The sequence below is a fragment of the Haliotis rubra genome, unplaced genomic scaffold, assembly GCF_003918875.1.
Source record: "Haliotis rubra isolate DU_JTF1 unplaced genomic scaffold, ASM391887v1 Scf4, whole genome shotgun sequence".
Classification (NCBI taxonomy): domain Eukaryota; kingdom Metazoa; phylum Mollusca; class Gastropoda; order Lepetellida; family Haliotidae; genus Haliotis; species Haliotis rubra.
Window position 1 is genome coordinate 4,176,124 of NW_025767079.1, and position 25,052 is coordinate 4,201,175.

The 25,052-nt window shown below is 38.9% G+C and overlaps 1 protein-coding gene across 5 annotated transcripts in view; it reads left to right on the forward strand.

Annotated features, from left to right (window-relative positions):
* LOC124287109 (myosin-11-like) overlaps nucleotides 1–25,052 on the forward strand; it is a 67,542-nt gene that overhangs the window by 38,048 nt on the left and 4,442 nt on the right. For 2 of the 5 annotated variants that reach the window (XM_046723592.1, XM_046723588.1), the window contains 10 exons: nucleotides 2,010–2,147; nucleotides 2,793–2,876; nucleotides 3,273–3,380; nucleotides 9,353–9,388; nucleotides 14,821–14,978; nucleotides 15,826–15,991; nucleotides 16,121–16,296; nucleotides 17,496–17,660; nucleotides 20,142–20,177; nucleotides 23,848–24,028. In XM_046723592.1, the coding sequence (XP_046579548.1) occupies nucleotides 2,010–2,147; nucleotides 2,793–2,876; nucleotides 3,273–3,380; nucleotides 9,353–9,388; nucleotides 14,821–14,978; nucleotides 15,826–15,991; nucleotides 16,121–16,296; nucleotides 17,496–17,660; nucleotides 20,142–20,177; nucleotides 23,848–24,028 (1,248 nt within the window). The remainder of the gene's footprint in view (nucleotides 1–2,009; nucleotides 2,148–2,792; nucleotides 2,877–3,272; nucleotides 3,381–9,352; nucleotides 9,389–14,820; nucleotides 14,979–15,825; nucleotides 15,992–16,120; nucleotides 16,297–17,495; nucleotides 17,661–20,141; nucleotides 20,178–23,847; nucleotides 24,029–25,052) is intronic. The other 3 variants (XM_046723589.1, XM_046723591.1, XM_046723590.1) reach the window with 3 other exon arrangements.

A 25,052-nucleotide genomic window follows, 5' to 3' on the forward strand; every position in this document is an offset into this window, starting at 1 on the left:
TGGTAACCTGACTGAGAGTTGAGGTTGGTCACATGACTGGGAGTTGAGGTTGGTAACCTGACTGAGAGTTGAGCTTTGTCACATGACTGGGAGTTGAGGTTGGTAACATGACTGGGAGTTGAGGTTGGTCACATGACTGAGAGTTGAGTTTGGTAACCTGACTGAGAGTTGAGGGTGGTAACCTGACTGAGAGTTGAGGGTGGTAACCTGACTGAGAGTTGAGTTTGGTAACCTGACTGAGAGTTGAGGTTGGTCACATGACTGGGAGTTGAGGTTGGTAACCTGACTGAGAGTTGAGGTTGGTAACCTGACTGAGAGTTGAGTTTGGTAACCTGACTGAGAGTTGAGGGTGGTAACCTGACTGAGAGTTGAGGTTGGTCACATGACTGGGAGTTGAGGTTGGTAACCTGACTGAGAGTTGAGTTTGGTAACCTGACTGAGAGTTGAGGCTGGTAACCTGACTGAGAGTTGAGGTTGGTCACATGACTGGGAGTTGAGGTTGGTAACCTGACTGAGAGTTGAGGTTGGTCACATGACTGGGAGTTGAGGTTGGTAACCTGACTGAGAGTTGAGGTTGGTCACATGACTGGGAGTTGAGGTTGGTAACCTGACTGGGAGTTGAGGTTGGTAACCTGACTGAGAGTTGAGGGTGGTAACCTGACTGAGAGTTGAGGTTGGTCACATGACTGAGAGTTGAGGGTGGTAACCTGACTGAGAGTTGAGGGTGGTAACCTGACTGAGAGTTGAGGTTGGTAACCTGACTGAGAGTTGAGGTTGGTAACCTGACTGAGAGTTGAGGTTGGTCACATGACTGGGAGTTGAGTTTGGTAACCTGACTGAGAGTTGAGGGTGGTAACCTGACTGAGAGTTGAGGTTGGTAACCTGACTGAGAGTTGAGGTTGGTCACATGACTGGGAGTTGAGGTTGGTAACCTGACTGAGAGTTGAGGTTGGTCACATGACTGGGAGTTGAGGTTGGTAACCTGACTGGGAGTTGAGGTTGGTAACCTGACTGAGAGTTGAGGGTGGTAACCTGACTGAGAGTTGAGTTTGGTAACCTGACTGAGAGTTGAGGTTGGTCACATGACTGGGAGTTGAGGTTGGTAACCTGACTGAGAGTTGAGGGTGGTAACCTGACTGAGAGTTGAGGTTGGTAACCTGACTGAGAGTTGAGGTTGGTAACCTGACTGAGAGTTGAGGTTGGTAACCTGACTGAGAGTTGAGGTTGGTCACATGACTGGGAGTTGAGGTTGGTAACCTGACTGAGAGTTGAGGGTGGTAACCTGACTGGGAGTTGAGTTTGGTAACCTGACTGAGAGTTGAGGTTGGTAACCTGACTGAGAGTTGAGGTTGGTAACCTGACTGGGAGTTGAGTTTGGTAACCTGACTGAGAGTTGAGGTTGGTAACATGACTGGGAGTTGAGGTTGGTAACCTGACTGAGAGTTGAGGGTGGTAACCTGACTGAGAGTTGAGGTTGGTAACCTGACTGAGAGTTGAGGTTGGTAACCTGACTGAGAGTTGAGGGTGGTAACCTGACTGAGAGTTGAGGTTGGTCACATGACTGAGAGTTGAGGGTGGTAACCTGACTGAGAGTTGAGGGTGGTAACCTGACTGAGAGTTGAGGTTGGTAACCTGACTGAGAGTTGAGGTTGGTAACCTGACTGAGAGTTGAGGTTGGTCACATGACTGGGAGTTGAGTTTGGTAACCTGACTGAGAGTTGAGGGTGGTAACCTGACTGAGAGTTGAGGTTGGTAACCTGACTGAGAGTTGAGGGTGGTAACCTGACTGAGAGTTGAGGGTGGTAACCTGACTGAGAGTTGAGGGTGGTAACCTGACTGAGAGTTGAGGGTGGTAACCTGACTGAGAGTTGAGGCTGGTAACCTGACTGAGAGTTGAGGGTGGTAACCTGACTGAGAGTTGAGGGTGGTAACCTGACTGAGAGTTGAGGTTGGTGGAAAATAGTATGTTTGTCCTATGAAATATCAAAATGGTGCCACTATTCCCGCAGGAACTCCTGAAGCAGCAGAGCGACACATCCAGGAGCAGGTCCACCATTGAACGCCTCGAGGCCCAGCTCACCACCGAGATCAAACTCAGGACAGACCATGAGAACAGAAACCAGGCCCTTGACCAGGAGATGACCAAGGTAAGTCCTCAGTGGGATGGTTCAGAAACTTGCTTCTCAATTCTGAGATCTTAGAATTTAAACATGTCAGTGTCAATCTTGGTAGAGATATTCTGGAAAATTGCTTGTTGGGGCTCACGTTTAGTCAGTCTTGATGAGGTATTTGAATTACCATTTACTTGAAGGTGACAAAAGTAAGGCAGTGTCAGCCTTGATTGGACGGTTCAGAAAGTTTCAGGATTGAGCAGCATCCTTTTCTCATTTGGTTATATAGTCTGCCGCAGTTTCAAAATGGCTGATATCTGCATCAGCTAACTCATCATTTTCGTGTAATTTCCTGCTTTATTGACAACAACTGGATTTCAAAACCTTCAGAATCATTTCTTAAATGTAATCACCTTGTTGCCAGAACACTTCCTATGCATTTACCTCCCCATTAGTCAAAAGGTTTGGTTGTTAGGTTTTATCTATGCAAGGGTGGGTAACTCTTTCAGCACTTCAGCGCGCACTCAACATTTATTTATATTCTACTAGCTTTTGGACAGTTATTTAGCAGCATAGATTTAGGTTTGATACTAAATAATGGCAGTGATTTGATTTTTAATGACCACTGAGCTATTTGTGTGACCTTGGCCCCTGGCTAATGTGTTCTCCATGTTTGTCCAGGTGTGGAGCCAGGTCCGCACACTGATGGAGAAGAACGCCAACCTGGAGAACACAAAGAGGAGTCTGGAGGATGAACTGGAGAGGGTGAGGAAGAATTAATTTGTTCCTGATTAAATACAGCAGCTGAAACAATATAGTTTCTAAGAGGACTTGTTTTATCTGGTCCATACTCAATAGTCTAACAAGACGGATTGGTGCCCAAACTGATGTTTAGTCAAATTCAATTGTGGGAGCCCAAAACTTTGTGAAATAGTGTCATCCCAAATATAGCAAATGTTACAACTGGGCTTCAATCATCATTTTGCTTTTGAGATTCAGAGATGAGCACTCAGAATAAAAAAATAGATGGTATTTGGGATTCCGGGAATGGAGGGGTTGCACCCTCTGAAATGTCAAGGATGACCAAAACTGAAAACACATGTTGAGTGAGGAAAGTGGGATTCATCTGTGGCATAAAACAACATTCATTCCTCCATACAGAGAAGCAGCAGCTCCAGGCAGGCGGAGAATGTGTATGCCCAGACGTCTGCCAGTCAGGAGGCCACCATGAAATCACTATACAGCAGAGCAGAGACTGCAGAACTGAAGGTAACCAATCAGAAAGCTTGTTACATGCAGCTATGGCTTTTTGGCTCATGTTGTAACAATGGCATGTGAGTGATGTGATATATAACACTTGAATAATCAAAAGGATCAGGGAATAATTTTTCATCTTTGTTCCATATTTTCGAAATCAAACTTTGTAACATTTTCGTATTTCTGTGAAATATTTGTACTTGAAAGTCTTGATGTGGTGTTTTTCCATATTTTGCTCTTAATTTTCTATTTTTCATAAATGTGTTTCACTGCATGATGCATTTTATTTATCTCCAGTTTTTAGATTTTATATGTGGTAGAAATTCAAAACTAAATTATCAGTAAATTTTATTTGCCTTCATTCAGCTGTCTTATAATAACTGCATTTTCAAATCGGTGTTGAACTTTTCAAATCAGTGTTGCACTTATAGACTTTAATTGTTTCATTGGAGATATACAAAAAGTTTATTTCAAGAACAGTTATTTTATAATAATTTGAAATAACATTTATTGTCCAGTGATGTGATCATGTAAAGGTAGCCTAGTGGTTACAGTGGTGGTTTCATGGTTAAAACGTGGGTTTGAACCTCACTTGGTCATGGATAGGTCTTGGTGTCATGTGACATCAGATTGCTGAAACTGGCCAATAAAGAAAAGGATTGATTCATAGTTTCTGTTCTTTCAATTGTCACAGACAATGGATTCGTCAGACAAACCAGTAAGAGACATAATTAACATTCACATAACATTTTAACATTTACGATAAAATGTGTTTAACCTCTGTGATATTGTCAGTTCACATGTACCAGGTTTATTTAGACTACAAAGCTACCGAAAAAAGTGAAAATAGATTGTCTTTTATGATTCACAGGTATTTTTAGTTGCATTTGTATCTCTACGTTCATTCTACCTCCCTTTGCTGTGCAGAGTTGCATCCCTTGGGATTTCTCAATGTATTAAGTTTCAATCATTCATTGATAACAGATAATGCAGTTGTTTTAAGCACAGAGTTACCTCCCCTTGGGACACCCAGAAACCTTTGATTGTGGGTTCGAATCCAGGTTTACCCTGACTGTGATTCTCACCAGACTGGAAGTCATGGTATTAACCAAAATGGTAAACATCTGACACCCAGGCATCACCTCCATTAATAACTTCTAAGCTGCATTAAACAACTTACTTGACATCCTTAACAAATCAAAGTGAAAAAAGATAACTTGAACAGTCTCCATAATATTTATATACCTCCTAAAGCAGATAAACATGTCAGTAATTTATTTCATTTGGAACCACTTGTAGCTTTGTGGAGAAATATGCCTGGTACTAATGAAGAATTGAAAGGTTTCTTGTAGAATTACCTTAAACCTAGCTCAAGTTCATCCTTTCCTCTCTAAAGTGAGAGCATATTCTTAATGTTATGATAATATTCGAATAGAAAATGACATTTAAATATTGACATAGCTGTTCATTTACTAACACAATATTTACATCACAACAGGTGAAAACACAAATATGAATGCATGATCACAATGTCCTTTTTATCAGTTGAAGTACATAAAAACTGTATAGTTGTATGATCCCCAGGGAGTTGAGATTCCTATCCAATGATTGAGGGAGAATCAAAGCACCTGTGAGCAGCCTAACTGGAACTAGGCACTATATAAATAGATTATAAATCGACTAAACAGTAGAATGTTGCTTTTTGTCAGAAGTGTTTTCTCATGCCAAGATAGCTGGTAACCAAAAGCTTGATATTTCTTGTATCAAAGTCTCAGTATTTTAATATTCACCAACTTGTTATAAGTATGAGTATGAGTTGTATTTCTATTGTCCTTAGATTGTAGATTTTTATTTAAATATCTTTGATTAAAACTTCTTCAACTTGTTCAACTTGCTGACATGACATTAAATTTCACCTCACTCACTTGTGTTCCAAGAATTTAAGTCTTGTCGCTGATTTGAAGGCTCATGTCAAACAACCATATTGGACGGGTTTGCGGAATCTTTTAGAAGAAATGGCACTGCAGTGGCGTAAAAAATCTCCTTGATTGGTATTGGCCAAGTGGCGTATGGTACCAGCTGGTATGCTGAGGAGCCCAGGGAATGACTCAGTTCTTATTCCCCACCAACTAAATGTTAACACAATAACTATCTTCCTTATAATGGAATTTATTTCTAAATACTAATTGCTAAGGCCAGGATATGACATTGTCCGGCAGCAATAGTGTGTTAAGACAGTGTTAAGTTATTCAACACTGTCGTCCAATATTGACCACGGGAAGCATGAGATTTGCAAAACCATGAGCGCACTGTACAATGACCAATGTATTGGGTGAACTGACTCAGTAAAAACCAAGAACAGCTGTTCTTCTGTTCAAGCCCTTTGCTGCATCGTTCTAAATCCAAGATGCATTCAGATTATGGTCAGCAATAATCCACTTTCTGTTCAGACTGGTCAGCTTGGACTGAATCATTTTGACCTTATCTTAAGTATTCATCAGACAGGCTGCGAGGTAGTTTTCAAAGAAGCATTGGGTACGATAGGGTAGCCAAGTGATTACAGTGTTTGCTCATCACACCTTAGACCCAGGTTCAATTTCAATACATGGGTACAATGTGTGAAGCCCATCCCCATCGTGATATTGCTGGAATATTGCTGAAGCGTCATTCAGCCAAACTCACTCACTTCCACATGTCAACTCGCTCCCTTTGCCAGGTGACTCAAAGTCATTCTTGTAGTCGTCTTAACCATGTTAATAGCTACACATAATGTCTGAGAAGGCAAGATGTATTAAACAACCTCCAGTAAAATTAAATTTCTAGAAAATAATCAAGCATCTGTTTTGCTGAAATCTTGTAGACATGCATATCATTTTAGGAACAGAACTGTAGTGCCTTTTCCTGCAGACAGTGTATATTGAAATATCAGGATAACTAATTAAAAATTTAGAACTACAAACTAAGAAACTGAACTGTTTTTGTCATTACATTAATGAAAAACAATTATGATTAAACAAGGAATTGATCTCCTACACATTATCTAAAACAAGTGTATTGATAGAGAACGCTGAACTAGATAGTTCTCAACAGTTTGGATCAAGCGATTCAAGGATAAGGATAAGCGTGTAAGTAATTGCAATTACATATCCCCTAGCACCGCGACACTTCTGAGAAAGCATTGGTTAATTCCTATATACTTTGTGTTAATCCCTCTCTGCTAATCCATTCCTGAACATACTGTACATACATTACATAATGTCTCCTTATTGAAGAGCTGTGATTGGTCCATTCACACTCTGTGTTCTAAATGCTCGTAACAAGTATGTAATATTATTTAATAAGATTTGGGACCTCAGGGTTGTCATTTACAGTCAGTTTCAGTGGTAGATTACTTGGTGGCTAGACTGGAGATAAAGTACTTCTTTTACTTACTAACTATGATAGAGGTAGGTAATAAAGTTTACAGTTCTAACAATTAATTATTTTTGCTGACATAACATGTTATATTATAAGTTATCACATCGTGTCGAGGGAAATACGGGGTTTTATCAGTCCGGAGTAAGGTACAACCTCACGAGGGACTGATAAAACCCCGTATTTCCTTCGACACGATGTGATAACGCATTTACCCAGCTGAAATGAGAAGGAAAAGACCATGGTATACCATGGTAGACCATGGTTCACAGACCATGGTTGACCATGGTGTATCATGGCTTACCACATCCGGTAAATGGCACCACAGTTTACCATGGTCAAAAGAGACCATGGTCTACCATGGTGAAAAAAAGACCATGGTATACCATGGTCTACCATGGTAAAAAAAGACCATGGTCTATCATGGTTTAACCACGTGCGGTAAATGGCACCACAGTTTACCATGGTAAGATAAGACCATGGCCTACCATGGTAAAAAGAGACCATGGTGTACCATGGTCAACCATTGTTTCGTTTCTGTCGTGCTTTGTTTTTGTTGTTGCTGTATTTTTTGAAAAATCAAAAACTAAAGGCAACCAGGCACAAAAGCTAGTAAGACCATGAGAGACGGGGTTTACACAGTTTAATGGGCAACTTTAGCAAACGGGACGGGCAAAATTATTTTATTTTCAAATGTACGGAGGGTTAATTTTGTTTTGATTTTCAAGTGTATAAGACGTCCTTTGTTCCTTATTTGTTTGTGTGTTTCTGTAGCAACAATGAGAAAGTTAAATTACGTGAACTGTTCCCGTTGATAATTGTTTTTTTATGACATTGTGTTCGTGTATTTTTCATTAAAACACACTTCATTTTAACTTGTCTCTCACGAGTGAAGTGTTCAATTTTAGTTGTTTAATGCACACAGACGTAAAAACAAGGATCTGTAAGGTATCTGTCATGAATATTCATTAAAGGCAAACTAACTCAGGAAAATCATTTTTCATCTGGGATGTTTTACACCGTCCTTTGTAATGCTATTAGTATAATGCCTGTGTAAACACTTCATTCATTGAATCCCCGCTATTTTGTTATTCATAAATGAAACACAATGTCATGAAACAGTCAGGATTTCAATTTTAATTTTTTTATTTATCACAGTTTGAAATGTAAAATTGGTCTGTCATGACCATGGTCTACCATAGATTTGTCTGTGATGACCATGGTCAACCATTACTTTGTATGAGAACAACACCATGGTCTACCATAGTTTTGTTTAAGATGACCATGGTCTACCCTGGTTTCTGGTGACCATTGTCTAGAATGACCATGGTCTGCTGTGGTATACCATGGGGAGAAATGTTGGTGACCATGGTCTACCATGGTTTCTGGTGACCATGGTCTATAATGACCATGGTCTGCTGTGGTATACCATGGTGACCATGGTCTACCATGGTCTACCATGGTGAGAAATGTTAGTGACCACGGTTTAGCATGGTAAACCATGGTAATACCATGGTTTTCCGTGGTAAGCCATGGTTGACCATGGTCAACCATGGTGCCTTTTCAGCTGGGTATCTAGCCGAATGTTTTGCTTCAGTTTCATTCTCAGTTGTGGCAAAACGTTTCCTTGCTGCCATGTTGACACCAGCTGATCGATTGACCTCAATGCAGCGCACGTTACTAAAGGCCTGGCGATGCACACTTTTCTCACTTCGTGTGGTCACCGAGGCGTGGCGGGATAATATGACTTTTGTACTCCCTGCTCGTGGATCGTAACGGGTGTACATGGTATTTTATCAGAGTCACGTGAACCAATCAAACTCGACATTCTTACATGAGAATTGGTATTACACTTTCTCAGTAAAGTACAGATTCTTGTACTTTTGTCAGGTTGAGTCCTATCTGGGATCTTTCTGTGCAGGCAAGATTTTAAAGCTACAATTACATAAAATATATTGAATGGGAGGTAATTGTGTTCATTTAAGAAACACATCAGGTAATGCTCTTATTTGAAAAGCCACTGAACTTGTTTTGAAAGATAACCCTTTGATGAATTTTATAATAATCAACCCGACAGTTTTGACAACTAACTCTGTAAACCAAATAACAAACAGAGAAGATCCTAGCATATATTTAGTTTTCATGGGGACTAGCCTAACATTCTATTAATCAGGTGTTAAATTTTGAATAACCAGTTTGAACAACACAATCAATGGACACAACAAAGTGGTAATATTCATTGTAAGAATTTGTTGCGCAATGATCATACGTTCTAAATACCATCTCCTACATGTCAATGTATCATGAAAATACTGAAATTAAGCATGTTAAAATTGTTCAGTTAAAATAGAACTAATAAACTTGCACATCTTCATGTCCAAAAATATTTCGACTTTATCCTTTATTTCAATGTTCATCTTTCTTTCTGTTATCTATTAGCATCATTTTATGTACAGAGTTTGATTTTTATATGAAACACTTTTTTCACCATTCCTTTGTTGAGATTAAAATGCTCTTGAGAATATTATCATAGGGACGCAACTCATTTCCTCCTGAACTTTATATTAAAGGTTACAGAACTCTCTCTCCAACCTTTAATTACCAAAGTAAGTAACTGTAGTTATCTCCCTTCTTCCTTTGTCTTCTCAAGCTCAGCTGATGGCACTGATATCTGCACAGTCTGTCTATTTAACACGTGTATTAGATGTGTGTAATGCATACTTTGGTTAGTCAGTTAAAAGTTTCCACGTTCGTGACTGGTCATTTATTACACTTGGGGGTGTGGGTAGTTGGGGTCGGAGGGGGGTGAAGGGTGTGGCTTCCATAGAAAATTTCGTTTAAGGGGTCGTCGGCACAACTATTACAGATATGTACCTCAGGTATACAGAAACGTACCTAGCCAAAATGAGAGTACTGAAACGTACCCTAGAATAAGTCTATTCTGCACTATTTTCTTGATCCAAACTGTCATCCTGTTGTCTGAGATGAATTCGATTGCATTATGTAAAAAACGAATATAAACAGTGTTGAAAATTTCGTGATGCACAGTATCGTTCGTAATGTGGCGAACACCTGGTCCATAATGTGAACCGCTTTCGGTTTTGGTTGAGGAACATGGACTGGTCTGCTGTTAACGGTACCAAGCATGTAACGATATTGTGACTTTATTTAGGGTACATTTCTGTATGCAGATACATATCAATAGTACCAGTGCTGACAACGACCTCTTCAGCAAAAAATGTCAGAGCAAAATGAAAGTAGAGTTTGCCCAAACTAAATTCAGGATTTTTTTTCTAAAATTATACATTTGTGTTTTGTTGGGGGTAGGGTGGAGGGAGGTACAGTCCGTTAACCAAGACAACATTCAAACACCCCCATTTAATAAAGGACCAGTCTTTTGATTAGCTTAAATGTTTCCATGTTTAAGATGAATAAACCATAGTAAGTAGATGCATGTTTGAAAGTTTTATTACAGATCATTTTAAAATCAATTTAAGTGTGTGAAATATATTAATCTTGAGTTCTGTTTGTTTTTGTAGAATTTAGAATTAGATTCATGTTTCTTTTGGAACGGATAAAGTTTGTTTTAGTTGTAGATTTTTCTGTGTTGTTTGTGATGTTTGTTTTGATTATATGCCGCCGTCAATATTCTGCTATTTTCTGCTTAACTGCTGTTGAAATATAGACGTTAGTGATGATGACAGCTTTTGTTTGTGTTTAAAATTGAGTTTCATAAAGGTATTTATACATATCAAATCCTTAATGCTTTTATAAACACATTAAAACAAGGAACATAATCTTCAATGTTTATTCTCTTAATCTGTCAGATAAAACAACTAATATATGCTTTGACATAAATATTTTGTTGTATCATATATAATATTAGTCAGTCCACCTGATTGTTGACCATACTAAGTTTTAGCTGGTTAGGAATATTTTGCAGATCAGTTATGTAATTCATGCTCGAGTCAAACAGAAACCTGATTTGTTCAGACTACTCTAGTTAATCTGTCAAGCCATAACATATTAAGTATAATAATATCAAAGAATCCAGTTATCTTTAACTGCTTTTAAGTAGTGTGTATTGCATGTTTTCACTGAAATTTATTTAGGTAATTTGGTTCCAGTTGGAGAGTTGTTTTCACATACAATCCTGCAAATATATTCCTGATTATTTAATGTTCATGTCTCTGTTTGATGGACATTTTGTCCAAAAAACAAGGGAACCAGTGCCCCTTTTGTCAAATATGCTTCAGTGCTGAGTTGTTGGTGAGGCATTTCAGAAACATATGATCCTGTGTTCTGATCTCAGATTCAGGCTGATTATGGTACTAGATTTATCAATACCAAAACCTGGTGATGGTTGAGGGTCTCACCAGAGTGGTAAATATATACAGTCAAATCCCGATGAGTCGAATGCCGGTGTCTCGAATATTCTGCATAACTCGAAGTACCTGTCGGTCCCGACCATTCCCTCTTATAGTTGTCATCATTTGAATACCGGTTACACGAATTCGTCTCATAATTACACACGATGACTCGGGAAGGAAATTTGGTCCCATGAGATTCAAACAACAGCAATCTTGTATACATAAGCCGAAGTCAGTCAATGAGAAGTTGATTGGTGTAGCAAACTGATCCAATTAACAAACCAGCGCGGCTCACACCTTTCCGCCATTGACGGGTGAGTTCAAAAGGCAGATTAGTGATTTTACGGAAATGACTGTCTGTGCTAATCAGACTGGAACTGATAAGGTGCTCCTATTAGTTATATGGAAATCATTAGATAAACAAATGCTTAGGCGGAGAAATTAGGACTGGATCATCTTTTTTTCTACACACATAGACATACTTATGTCTCGAATACATCGATAAGTCAATTTATTACTTGGTCCCCAGCGATTCGACTCATCGGGATTTGACTGTACTTCAAGCTTGAAGTTCCTCCTACTTTTGGCTGAAAGCATTACCACAAGATACTGTAGTACTGTTGAAAGTGTTACTGTCACTTTATGTAAAAGTTGTCAAATGGTGAGTTGAAGACAGTGTTAACAATGCTCTATGTGATGGATGCAGAATGGTGAGTTGATAAGATTGAAGGAAATTTTCAGTTTTACAGACTGCTGTATAAAGCAGTCTTGTAGCAAGTTGAACAGAGTTGCATCCCTTGGATGGTAGGATCTGATGGTCATGGGTTTGAATCCCAGAATTGTCCTGATCGTTGGTGTGTCTGTTCCATGGCCATGGTCAGACATTGACTTGATACACCTCAATGTCATGTTCGCCTCAGAGTTTCTGTCAACCCCACACTCGGATAAAACAGAAAGACAGCTCAATGTGGTGTTAACCACACTCATTCCATCTCAGTGAATGAAGACCATCTTCAGTGGTGGTGTTTCAATATACAGTGAAACATGCCAACACCAGCACCTGTCTAATCAGGCTCGCTGTCAAAAATGGCATAAAATTTTGGTCCCGCCATTGTACAACAATATTATGATCATTAAAACATTGTCTAATCCGGCACCTGTCTATTCCGTATTCCAGCACGACTTTCCAGTCCCAACAAGCAATTTTAATTGTAATTAACACTGTCTAAACTGGCATGGGTATGAGCAGTCCAGTCAAGGATCTATAATCCCAATACTCTCCCCTCACTAGATAATCAGGAAGTAGCACTCATAGTGCGCTGCAAATCAACGCTCTAAGCCGAATTACTGCGGTTAAGCTTTATAAACACTAGGGGATTGCATTAACTGTTTTCAAGTGAGTGACATGTGTCAGAGAGTGTGTATCTGTCATCAACATTGTTTAAAGTTGTTGCACAATTACAAAGGATCAAAGGCATTATAGAGATAAAGATATTGACGAGTGTAAATGGCAGCCATGTTGGAAAATGATCGTCACTGTCTAAACCGGCATTTTATTTCGGTCCTGTGGGGTCCCGCTTTAGACAGGTTTCACTGTAGTCATTAATGAATGTAGGTTTGGATCATGTCTGTTATGAGCCCACTAAAGAAGGGGTGGTATTATAAAATCCTTGCGGTTATAACATTTACCTGTCACCTCAGAGAACCAGGTTCGATTCCTCAAATGGGTACAATATGTGAAACCATATCAGGTGTTCTTCCACAATGATATTGCTGTAAATTCTGTAATAATGCTAAAAGTGGCTTAAAACCGTGCTTTCTGACCCAGTTAATTCTTTTCAAAGTTATGTATAAAATTAGTAATCTAACACATCTTCGTAGCTGAGTTTATCTTTTCTTCCTTACAGTTCTCTATATGCACAATTAATAATATGCTACATATTTGTAATTGCTCATTATAATGATGTTTTTTCCTTGGATTTGTTGACATATATCTTCATTGTTCATTTTAAGAATAAAAGGTTTTCATTTAATAAGTGATAATTAAATTAAATAGTACATCACTTTTAAATGTTTTGTTGTGTTCCTAAAAGTAATACAGTAGATAATGGACACACTTATAACATACTGATAAATTCAACAAACTGCAGTTTTGGTCATTGGCACTTGCTGTATATGTTAATCAAGATGTACATAACAAATTATGGTTATAACAACAAAAATTAGTGGGGACTTTGAGTTTCATTGTAACTGTTTACAGTAAGTAATCATTTGTCAGGATTGCCAAGAGTTGGAAGGATCCACGGTGTATCTCATGAGTAAGATTCTGAAATGATAGGAGGCGGGAAAATAAATATATTGTCTCTATGCATCAACAGTATGAGGATTGCAGGCTAGTGTGGGTCGGCAGGAACAAGGTGGCTGTGTGTTTGGATGTGTGAGCTTGATGCTTATGATTGCTCATCCTACATAGGGACATGAGGGATGGTTGCTTGTGTTACAATCACTTGATCACCTGGTACAGATCGGATTGTTTATATACCACTGTCAAACAGCTCGAATATTTCTGTGAGTGAGAATATATGGTTCACTCGGTTCTAATGCACAAGTTTTCTGGTCAAAGATGCATTAGTATGCTTGTCTAAGACAATTTATCTTGTCTAAGGTGCAGCAAGTTCGCAGTTCTAAGACATTTGTCCTTCAGCTTCCTTCATCCACTTATTCACGCAATTATGCAAATATTCATGCAATTTAAGATCCATAGTCTTCAAGAAGCATACCATTCAGTGCTGTGATGGTCTCCTGTCTTTGGCAGAGCAGCTTGTTGCCCAAAGTAGTGTCACTCTGTGGTGCTGGGATAAGACTGGAGTTGTACAAAAAAGTCTCCATACCATGTTCTAGGGCTTCTTTTCGTTGGACAAGCACCTGTTCCTTTGACAAACGTTACTGATAACATGCTGGTGTGGTATGCTGCCTGTTAAGTATATGAAAATATTTCTTAAGTGAACTGCCTGCACCCCTCTCTTGCTAGGCTTTTCCCCACTGGTACTGTTAACAAATCTCTCATACCTTAAGTCTATTGACCTCAGCTCATCCTCCACCTTAAACTCCCTGTACACAGAGACGCCCAACACTATATCACCCACCCAGCCAACATCAACACAAATCTATCATCTCTAGTGCATCACTCTGCTCTGCTAAATTTGCCTCTATGTCTTCTAGAAGTAGATCTACCCACTGTTAAAAGTCTTCCTCTGATTCTATGAGTCGATCTACCCACTATTTGCATCCAGAAGTCTTCACCTCTATGTTTCTACTCACACATCTTTCACTGTGTAGCCTAGTGGTTAAAGCGTTTGCTCATCACGCCGAAGGCCTGGGTTCGATTCAATTTGTGAAGCCCACTTCTGGTGTCCCCCGCCGGGATATTTCTAGAATAGTGCTAAAAACGGCGTAAAACCATACTCAGTCAGTACACTGTCCTCTCTCTCATCTAGAAATATCTTCAACTCCATGTATTCACTCTCACCTTTCCCTGCTTCTGTATGAAATATTTGTGACCAGATGTACCCGCGTCATGTATCCACTCTATGTCCTCCACTACTGCCTGTGTCCATCCATTCTGCTGTCCTTGGCTCCCATCTAAGGTCTGTGTCTCCACATTGCAGGCGGAGAAGCTCCAGAGGGAACTGCAGGATGTGTCGGTGAAGATGCACAGCACGGAGCAGAACCTCCTCCAGGCGGAGTCCAACAAGCATGATGTGCAGGAGAAGAGTGAACATATTGTCAGCCTCCGCAACCAGCTGGAGGGCGAGAAGCTACAGAGGTGGGTGGAGAACGTGAACATCTAATAAAGGGTATATAAAAAAAGCTGAAGGGTTTCATTTGTGAATCATCTCCTTGGAAATATGATCATAGAATATTGAGCAAACTTTATGGATAACAAGCAGTGCAACGGAACAAGAATTTGTATGAAAATATTGCACTCCCGAAATAAAAGAAGTTGTTATCCATAAAGTTTGGGGGTCGGTGGGGTAGCCTAGTGGTTAAAGCGTTGGCTCGTCACGCCGAAGACCCGGGTTCGAATCCCCACATGGGTAAAATGTGTGAAGCCCATTTCTGGTGTCCCCCGCCGTGATGTTGCTGGAATATTGCTAAAAGCGGCGTAAAACCAAACTCAGTCAGTCATAAAGTTTGGCTGACAACATTCAAAGACATTTTTATGAATAAATTGGCCTCTTGGAAAGGTTACCTCAGTGTGTTTGGGTGACCTGATTTTGAGGCTTTTGGTCTTTTGTAAATACTACAAATAGTTTCAGTTTTAATGATTAGTATCAAGTATATTTTGACTGAGCAGCAAATTGTGATTAACCCTGCTCCAGTGAACCTTCTGGCTAGGGCTGTAATCACAATACTTCATCTAATGTCACCCAAGATTCTGGTTAAGCAGATTTATGTCTGCAGCAACAAGCAATTGTTCATTGAGGAATCAAAGTTGTTGACTTGGTTGATCACAAGTCATCATATCACAACTGGGTGCTCATGATGTCATTCTCTGGGTTCTGTGGTCCAGACACAATTATTGATAAACAACCATTCCTGAGCTTGGGGTGAATATATATGAAATGGTCAAATATTTGTGTAGAAATCACAATTCTGTTTCATCTTGTCAGGACATTGCTGGACCAGACTGTGGCTGAGTTGAAGCACCAGGTAGCCATCTTGAAACAGAGAGAAGCGAAGCTGGTGGAGGAAAACAGATCTCTGCAGCACAATATGCTTGACCTTGAGGCTCAGCTGGACGAGCTTCAGGACCGGAGTGACACAGCGTATGAAATGGTAAGCTTAAACAACAACTAAACCTATTCTCACAGCAGTAAGCAGCCAATTTCAGATGTACTTCCTGCAGAATTTTCATAGACAAGTGAGTTATAACTTCTTTCTGATGATCATGACCTTGACCTACAGAGCCACCAAATGTCAGAGGTCGGCAAGAAGACACTGCTGGAACAGATTACTCGACTGCAGAAGGAAGTGAAGGAGCTCCAATTTGAGCTGCTCTCCTCCAATGAGAAGCGAGGAGTGGCGGAGAAACGCTATGAAGATCGCAAGATGAGAACGAAAGAGAAGTTGCTTAAAGCAAGGTAAGTTGTTTGCTTACTTTCTCACACTGAAATTGCCCAGCAAGTTTTACTTATATTTCTAATTTTGATGTCATCAAAATGGTAGATTGCAGGTATATAGTAGATTGGAGTTGTTAGGTAGATGTTGGGGATTTCTTGTCAGAACAGATGCACACGCAGCACCTCCTGCTTGTTTTGAATTACCTCTGAAATGGATCTATTCTGAGGATTTCAGTCGGAATGTGTGATGTGCAGAGTATTGCCATTTTCTAAGAGGATCTGGTTGTAGTTGGTTCTAATCCTTGGTTTGCCCTAATTATGAATTTTGGTTTATATGCTCCATAAAATGTTCAAGGAACTCCACATGACAAGTAATGTCAATGACTGACCTGTATTGGTACCAGCTTGTTATGAGAGGTGGCTAAGATCAAATGGATTGACCGCCTTTGTGTCTCGTCTGGTCCAGGGATAATTACGTGCAGGTTGATTTCACATAGTGAGTGAGTGAGTTTAGTTTTACGCAGCACTCAGCACTATTCCAGCTAAATGACGGTGATTTCACAAAGACGGTATATTGCTGAGTGTGACATTGAACACCAAAAACAATTTTACATGGAGATCTGATGATCTGATGATTTAACTGATTGTGTGTCATTATGACCTGATGGCATGGATCATTGCTCATGCTTTCAGTCACTGGTTTATCAGGTCCAAGCTGAATAATTTACATCAAAATTCAAAAGCCAAGTGACAAGCAGGGGAAGTAACTCCTGATAGTACCGGGTGTATTTTACTCCTGATAGTACAGGGTGTGGCAAGAGTAGGTTTTCGAGTGTCCTTGATAGGTATGGATTGATTCTTTGTCTTTCAGAACCACCTCTGTGGTGTAGTGGTTATAGTGTCCGCCCGGAGAGCGGAAGGTCACGGGTTCGATACCCGACCGTGTCATACCAAAAGACGTTAAAATATGGTACTTGTTGGTCGGCATTGATGGGTACAACAAGGACTGGTTGGCTTGGAGTCAGTATAATGTGTCTGAGTGGGGTATTCATACCAGTGGCATGGTATCTCAGTGGGCTAGCACTAAAACCAGCTTCAGTCTGGGCTAGTACAAGCAGCCGCACATACACATACACACGAATGCACGTCGTCATATGAGCGAAATATTCTCAAGCACGACGTAAAACCCAATTTCACCTCACCTCACCTTTTTCTTTCAGAGACTTTTATTCTCATGAAAAAACACGAATGAATGATCAGATGACACGAATGGACGAAGATCTACGACTAACGCGAGCAACGTTACGAAAAGAGCTGGAGTGGAAGGAAAAGATGGACATCAATTATAAACAGCTGCTGCATGAGAAGCGTGATCTGATCACTCAGTAAGTATGACAACCTGTTGACAGTCAGAAATGCTCTTGTAGGATAACATAATGTAATCAGTAACTGATAGAGCCCCTATAGTGATTAATAGAGATCAGTTACTTCAGCCTTTGTACAACATAGTCAGCCATGATTTCATTCCCCATCACCATAACATCATCGGTTACTTTAATCCATATGCATCCATCATTAAAAGGTAGGCTGGTACAGTTGGGATAATGTTTTTGTTTAAAGTTTGGGTCGAAAGTTTGAAGAAAATACATTCAGGTCAGATACTTTACTTTAATGTTGTGGGCAGTAGCAGCTGGGCTTTTCTTTTGCTTTTCTCTTTGGGTCAATGATACCTTTAAACCATTTAAAGATAAAATTCTTGCCAACTTTACCATGTTTATGCTGCCAGAATTATATGTTGATTAAGTAAAATTTTGTATTTTTAATTCAAATATAAAATGAAAAATATAAAATATTCTGCATATTGATACACTGATAGCGAAACAGCCAAACAGTATCACATGCAGCTTGAATACAGTAATCCTCTACAAAGTATTATATTTTCTATAAGTTCATGACTATAAAATTACAGAAGTACATGGTACATATGCACCTAATAGGCTTTCTTTCAGTAGGCCCAGTCCCTCATAAAATTTCTTATTGTTTCAAAGTTACGTACCCTCATTGAAACTGAAATTGTTTATGTAATAACATGCTTTTAACAATTCCATGGCAACAGTTTTCATTTGCTTTCTCAGCTTCGTTGTAGGTGATACTGCCCAGTACTTGCGACCATCAGAGAAACATACAATGTACTTTCAAACTTTGGAAAACATTGTGATCAGAACTGTATCTCGGCACATATAAATGTTTCATCATTTCTGGACATTGATGTGTTGTCTAATGTTTTGAAGTTTTCTGTGCAGAGTTGCATCCCTTGGTTGTGCCAGAATCTTGTGTTTATTGATCATGATTCTTGGTTTGTCAGCACGAGGGCTTCCCCAAATTGATAGACGTCTCAGACCTCATTCACTTTCCTCAAGCTGAAATGCTGTGGAATAACTGAAATACTGTTCATAGAGGCACTAACCCCAGCTCACTCACTCATCCCAAGGGGCGGTTGGGTAGCCTAGTGGTTAAAGCGTAGGCTCGTCACGCCAAAGACCCAGGTTCGATTCCCGACATGGGTACAATGTGTGAAGGCCATTTCTGGTGTCCCCCGCCGTGATATTGCTGGAATATTGCTAAAAGCGGCGTAAAGCCAAAGTCACTCACTCACTCACTCATCCCAAGAGCTTACTCCAAATATATTAAAGTCCAGGGCCTAGATTTTCGAAGCCCTCTTAGCGCTAAGATAGTTGTAAGTTAATGTTAATGAATGGCCCTGGGCCTAGATTTTCGAAGCTCTCTTAGCGCTAAGATAGTGCCATATATTAACATTAACTTACAGCCATGTTAGCGCTATGAGAGCTAATAAAATCTTGGCCCTGTTCTATGTTGTGTCCAAATCGTGTACTGTTTGAACAAACCCCTGCAACCTGCTTATACTGCAGACATGTTCCTTGACTTGTGCCCTGGGATTTTCAGATAAATGCACCTCTTTATCTACTCTTCGTGTTCATGTTGTGGTCGATGACAATTTAATGCAGTGTATAGCAATATTGTTGTGATAATGAAATACTGAAAAGTTGTATTATTTTTCAAACATAGTTATTGCAGCGGCAGTACTTCAGGAGTTTGTTCACGTTTCTCCATCCCTTGTCAGGGACCATGGGTTGGGGTAGCCTAGTTGTTAAAACGTCCACTCATTGCACTGAAAACCTGGGTTCGATTCCCCACATGGGTAAAATATGTGAAGCCCTTTTCTGGTATCCTATGCAGTGATATTACTTGAATGTTGCCCAAAAAGGTGTAAAAATCTTATTCACTCACTGAGTCTAATCATATGAATACATGTGGCAGCTTAATGATATTTTTCATCTGAAAGTCAAGCCATCTTGCGGGAAGCAAAACCATGAGTGTCCAGATTACATGGGATACACACCAATGTTTCTGCTCATGGTCTTTTAGCCGTCTGCTCTCAGTGAATACATATGGCAGCTTTATGATATTTTCAACCAAGATGTCAAGCCATGGCCTGTATCTAGTGGGAAGGAAACCCGTCATCAGACCAGATCACATCTCACATGTGGCAATATTTCTTGGTAATGGTGTGTTAGACGTCTGCTACCTCACTGCCTCAATGTCAGGCAGTGGCAGAGCTTGCAAACAGTGAGGCTCATTTGATTTTCATAAGTTACACATGGTCTCATTTCAAAATTTAAACAGCTGACGAAAATTGTACGTCACAAGAAGATTCCATAGTCACTGTATATATTCAAGGATGATGGAGAAGTGTATTGTAAACAAATTCCCCAAAACTGACGATGCAATAACTATCTTGTAGATATAAAATTGCCTTTTCTCAGTGTTTTAAATTATTTTAAAAGCAGCAAACCCAACTCAGTTAGAAAACAACCTGGGAGGTAGGATATCAGTAGTCATTTTAGACGTATCGCCAAGTTCTAGCCTGTTTGTAGATGTTTATCACTGAGACCATCATTGTTTGACACTCTCCACCATTTGTTCATCTTGTACCTCTCTTCTTTGTCGCCTTCTCCGACTCAAATGCCATTTTGTTTAAGGTATGTGAAACTTTCTGATTTCTTTCTTGCTTCTTGCATGCTTTCACTGTGTTGTACTGTGTTGCTGTAGATCACCTAACACCGAGCAAAAATTTGTTTGTATTTGTTGTTAAATTAATTGATTATTTTAGAATTTTGTGTTTTATGAGCCTGAAAACATTAATGCTTTTTCCTTTATTTAAAAAAAAAAAAAATTGTTATATTTGTCATCGTATCACAGAAAACATTCATTATTTTTATGAATATTTAAGGAGTTCTTCAAAAGTTAACACATTAGCAAATATCAAAAACAGATTGTTACAGATAATATGTGAATGGTTAGGGGTTGTTGTTTTTCTGATAAAAATGTGGACTTTTTAGAACTAATAGATTCTTTCTGCTATACAAAGTTCATGATTTGACACAAATGAAAGCAACTTAGGAAAACCTAGACAAGAGTGTTGTGTGTGCCATGTGGTTTGTTGATCTTCAACTGAGGCCAATGTGTTGTCCATAAAGTCCAGATGTTTCATACAGTACCTGTAACTGATTGCTATTGACAAGCAATGAATTGTATTCTTTATTTAACTTAATTTAAAACCATGACTTCTCCATAAACTTGAACCCCTAAAGAAAGAAAGTTGAAACCTGCCTCTTTCTGATAGCTGAGCCTCTGTGGAACATTTCCTCATGTTGAAGATTTTCAAATTTAAATAGCACAGTTCATATTTTGATCACATGTTCATGCATTTGTTTTTTTAAAAACTTTGTTGCTGGTTCTACTCCAAATGTTTTATTCAGTGGTGACTTCACCTTTTCAATATATTTTCAACAACTACCAAAATAATTATATTTCACTCAGTATAAACTAATTTACAAGACTCCCCAACCCTTTCAGTGGAATAAATTGGTACTCTGTAATATTGTTGTGTATCTCATCACCCAAGGTCAAATCCATGGGTTTCATCGATGTGTTAACATCTGAGACCTGACTGCATCACTCAGGGTCTACCTCCATATTTAATCTGACACGCAGTGATATAACTCACAAACTGTGTTAAACCCAAACAAACACTCACGTATTGCCTCAATAATGTATTTCTAGCTTTTGATACATACACGACATCTATACTGTTACATATATCTATTTCATCTTACCTCACACATAAATGTCGCTTTCTGATTGGCTGAGTGCTCTTCAATTATTTACAAGCGAGTAACATTTCAATGTACCCCGCTGTCAATGGCAACTCATTTGGTACTTCGTGGTAGTATTTTTGTTATCTCGAATAACATTGAATCACGTAATGATGTACGGAAATTACCGATGTTTTGCGAATGCAAATCGATGGAAGGGAGATAACTCTAAATCTGTTTTTCTTGTCAGCAAAATCTAGCTATGGCTACAAAAAGATTTGTACCCATGCTTCAAACAATTCAAAATTAACATTAAGGTGTTCGGTAAGATAAATACGTTGTTCACTGGTCCCTCGGGGCCCATGGGTTGATGTACCCTCGATGTTTGTTTATGTTCATAAACAAACATCGAGGGTACATCAACCCATGTCCCCCTCGTGAGTAGTGAACAACTTATATCTCATGGTCACTATATGACCCACACCCATATATAACAGGCCCCATATATAACCATATACAGACCCATATACAGACCCATTCATCCATGCTATATATATTCCATCTTGCACAGCTTACAACACAAAACTAGCCATTGCCCACAGCTCAGAGAGAAGACACACACACAGCAAGCCTTCTTTCTCGATATTTGAATTTAGAATTACTGAAATAAGTTTCCTTAATGTCCCATTTTGTTTGAATCCCAGATTTGTCGGAATGTTTGAAGGCTGTGAGGGTCGATAGGGTAGCCTAGTGCTGTTCAAAAACCAAACATACTCATTCCGTAGCCTTGGGGGACATTGTATTTTCCTCAACCCACCCATTCACTGTTCTTGTGCCCTCAGTCTTGTTGACAAGTTTCCGAATTTGACTTGTGAGGTAACTTAATAGGGATCCACGGTCACAATACATCGAGCAAACTTCATGGTTAACAACTTCTTTTATTTTGTTAGTGCGACGTTTCGATACAGATTCTTGTACCGTTGTCAAGCTTGTCTGTATCGAAAGGTCGCACTCAGCTTGAATCTGCATCGAAACGTCACACTCACGAAATAAAAGAACTTTGTTCTAGATATTGTACTTCCCAACTTCTAAAATGCCACCCCAAAAAGTTATCCAAGGTCGTCACAATGGTCAATTCTTGAGTCACTGACCACACGAATGTGTGCTCACTCTATCAACCACTAGTTTGCTTTGTCCAGACACATCACAGGCTGAGTAGGAAATAAAGCCCATTTCACTCAGGCCTCCACTCTTTCTCACAGTAGGTGTTTACATCAAAATAATAGCTATTGATTGTTTTGTTTCAAATTAATTTTTGTGACGTGTTACGAGCCAGGATTTTTGTTTGTGTATGATGGAGAATCTCTCCGTCTGCGTTATGGCGTCTTTAGATGGTGATGGGTAATACTGTAGAGTGCTTTGTTGTTGAAAGAATAAAGTTAGTAAATTCCTGAACATTTGGTAACACAATTTCAACTCAACACATCCGTTCTTGCAACAATTATTTGAAATATACTTGTCAAAATAGTTAAGGGACATGTCCCAACAGACAGATCCAATTATGGGTCTTCCTTAACTTGTTTTGTGTTGTATATAATTATAAATTACACTTTAAGACCTGACCATTTTTCTCCATTAAGTGCTGTTTATTGTGCTTTAAGTAGATGATCCTATGTTTTAATATAAATGACTTTGTACCCATACAGGATTGTTTTATTGTTTCCTTCTATACGATTTTTAACCAAAAGTAATTTTCAAGATTCACAATAACATACCCCATATTCTGAAATTAGTAAATTTTCAATGAGCCCCATTAAAAAAACATTTTGTTGGTAGAAAAAAACAAAAAAACACTTTTAGTCTGTAATTTTGGAAGAAAACAGTCTCTCATATGAAGTATGACATCCTTTGAGTGAATTTGTTTGTTTTTTTGTTCAATTCATTAATGACAGGAGAATATTTCATTTTAAATCTCTGAAGTAGAGAAATAGTTAATGTGTTTCTAATGAATATGACTCTTCAGCATGCACACACACCACACTATTCATGAAAGAGAAGAAGCAGTTTTGACCTGTGCACAATACATTTTTGAAGACAGGTTTCTTTGAAGGAAATATTTTTTACGCATCAATCTTCAAGGATATTTACCACAGTGATATTGCTGGAGTGTTGCTAAAAGCAGCATCACAAACCATACTCTCTTACCCCACAACGATATTTACAAAACCTATCTCCTTCCCAAATCGTTTTTCTAATTTTGTAATAATTTACAATGCAATGTTCATACACATGAGAGTTACTTCCCTTCTTAGCATATTCGGGAGTTACCTCCCTTTCTGCATGTGATGGAGGACAGATCTTTACTGCCACATGCAGGTCACTTGACTATTTACAGGATGACGGAGGTGGAAGAGACAGTCCGCGATCGAACTCGCTCCCTCTCAATGTTACAAGTGCGTACCAAATTCTTAGAGGAGGAGACTTCAAGACTTCAGGACCATGTCGACACTCTTTCTCAACAGAAACACAGTTTAGATAGGCTTGTCAAAGATCTGCGCCTAGGCAAGGATCGAAATGTGAGTTCATGACTATTTAAGAGAAAAGTTTTATAATATATTTTTCAAGATAAAGTTGAAAATACATTAGATATAATATGATAAAATTACTGTTCATTTGTATCCTTTACATGTTGTAAAATTTATTTGAGTAAGTGGCAAAGAGGATAGTTTTCTAGTTTTTGGCGGTTTTAGATAAAGTGATTATCTCTTGGTTGCCCAAATGGACATTTGAACATTTACAGGCAGACCAGAGGCAATTGTTTTATTTTTTCATTTATACATCCACTGACCCAGAATTTTAAAAAAGTGGAATATAAGTTAAATTCATAAACGATATTCATATCTTCTGAACTGTTAAAAAAAATTGGTGGAAACAAGATATCGATAAACCATGAGTCAAACTCACAAAAGAATGGTCAGAATGAAATTATGATTGTGGGCAATGCCTCAAAAGCTGAAAAAAATGCATATTTAATTTTACTTGAAATGAAAACCTTTTCTTTGCCTTCAGTGGAGATAAAGATGAATATTTAATGAAGTGTTCCCCACACCCTTTGAGCTATGTGAACAAGGAATACATATCTCTGTAGGGCTAATTCAAATTTTGATTTGATAATTTTGATGTCAGAAGCATATAGCAAAAAAATGCAAGGAATAACCTAACCATGTCTGTTTTTTAGGACTATGACGATATTGACTACACTTATTTTAGAGGAGTATCACCCCGTTACCATGGTTACCATGGCTACCTCAATTTTTGAATAGTGAGAAATGAGTGCAACAAAGTTTGTTAACTGTTTCAATTGTGTTAAAGTTCGACTAACCAGATGCATTTGTTTTGAATGACGCGCACAATGGAATTATGATGACAATGCACTGTTGCTGCACGTTTTGCACCCACATTTTACACCAATGATTTAATGATGTATTCTTTATGCTGATAAATTTATTCTTTGAGTATGTCATCAATTTCTAGATGTTCGTTTATCATCTCCATTTAAAGTTGTTTTATCATGATGTGATTTTTATAGATCTATTTAAA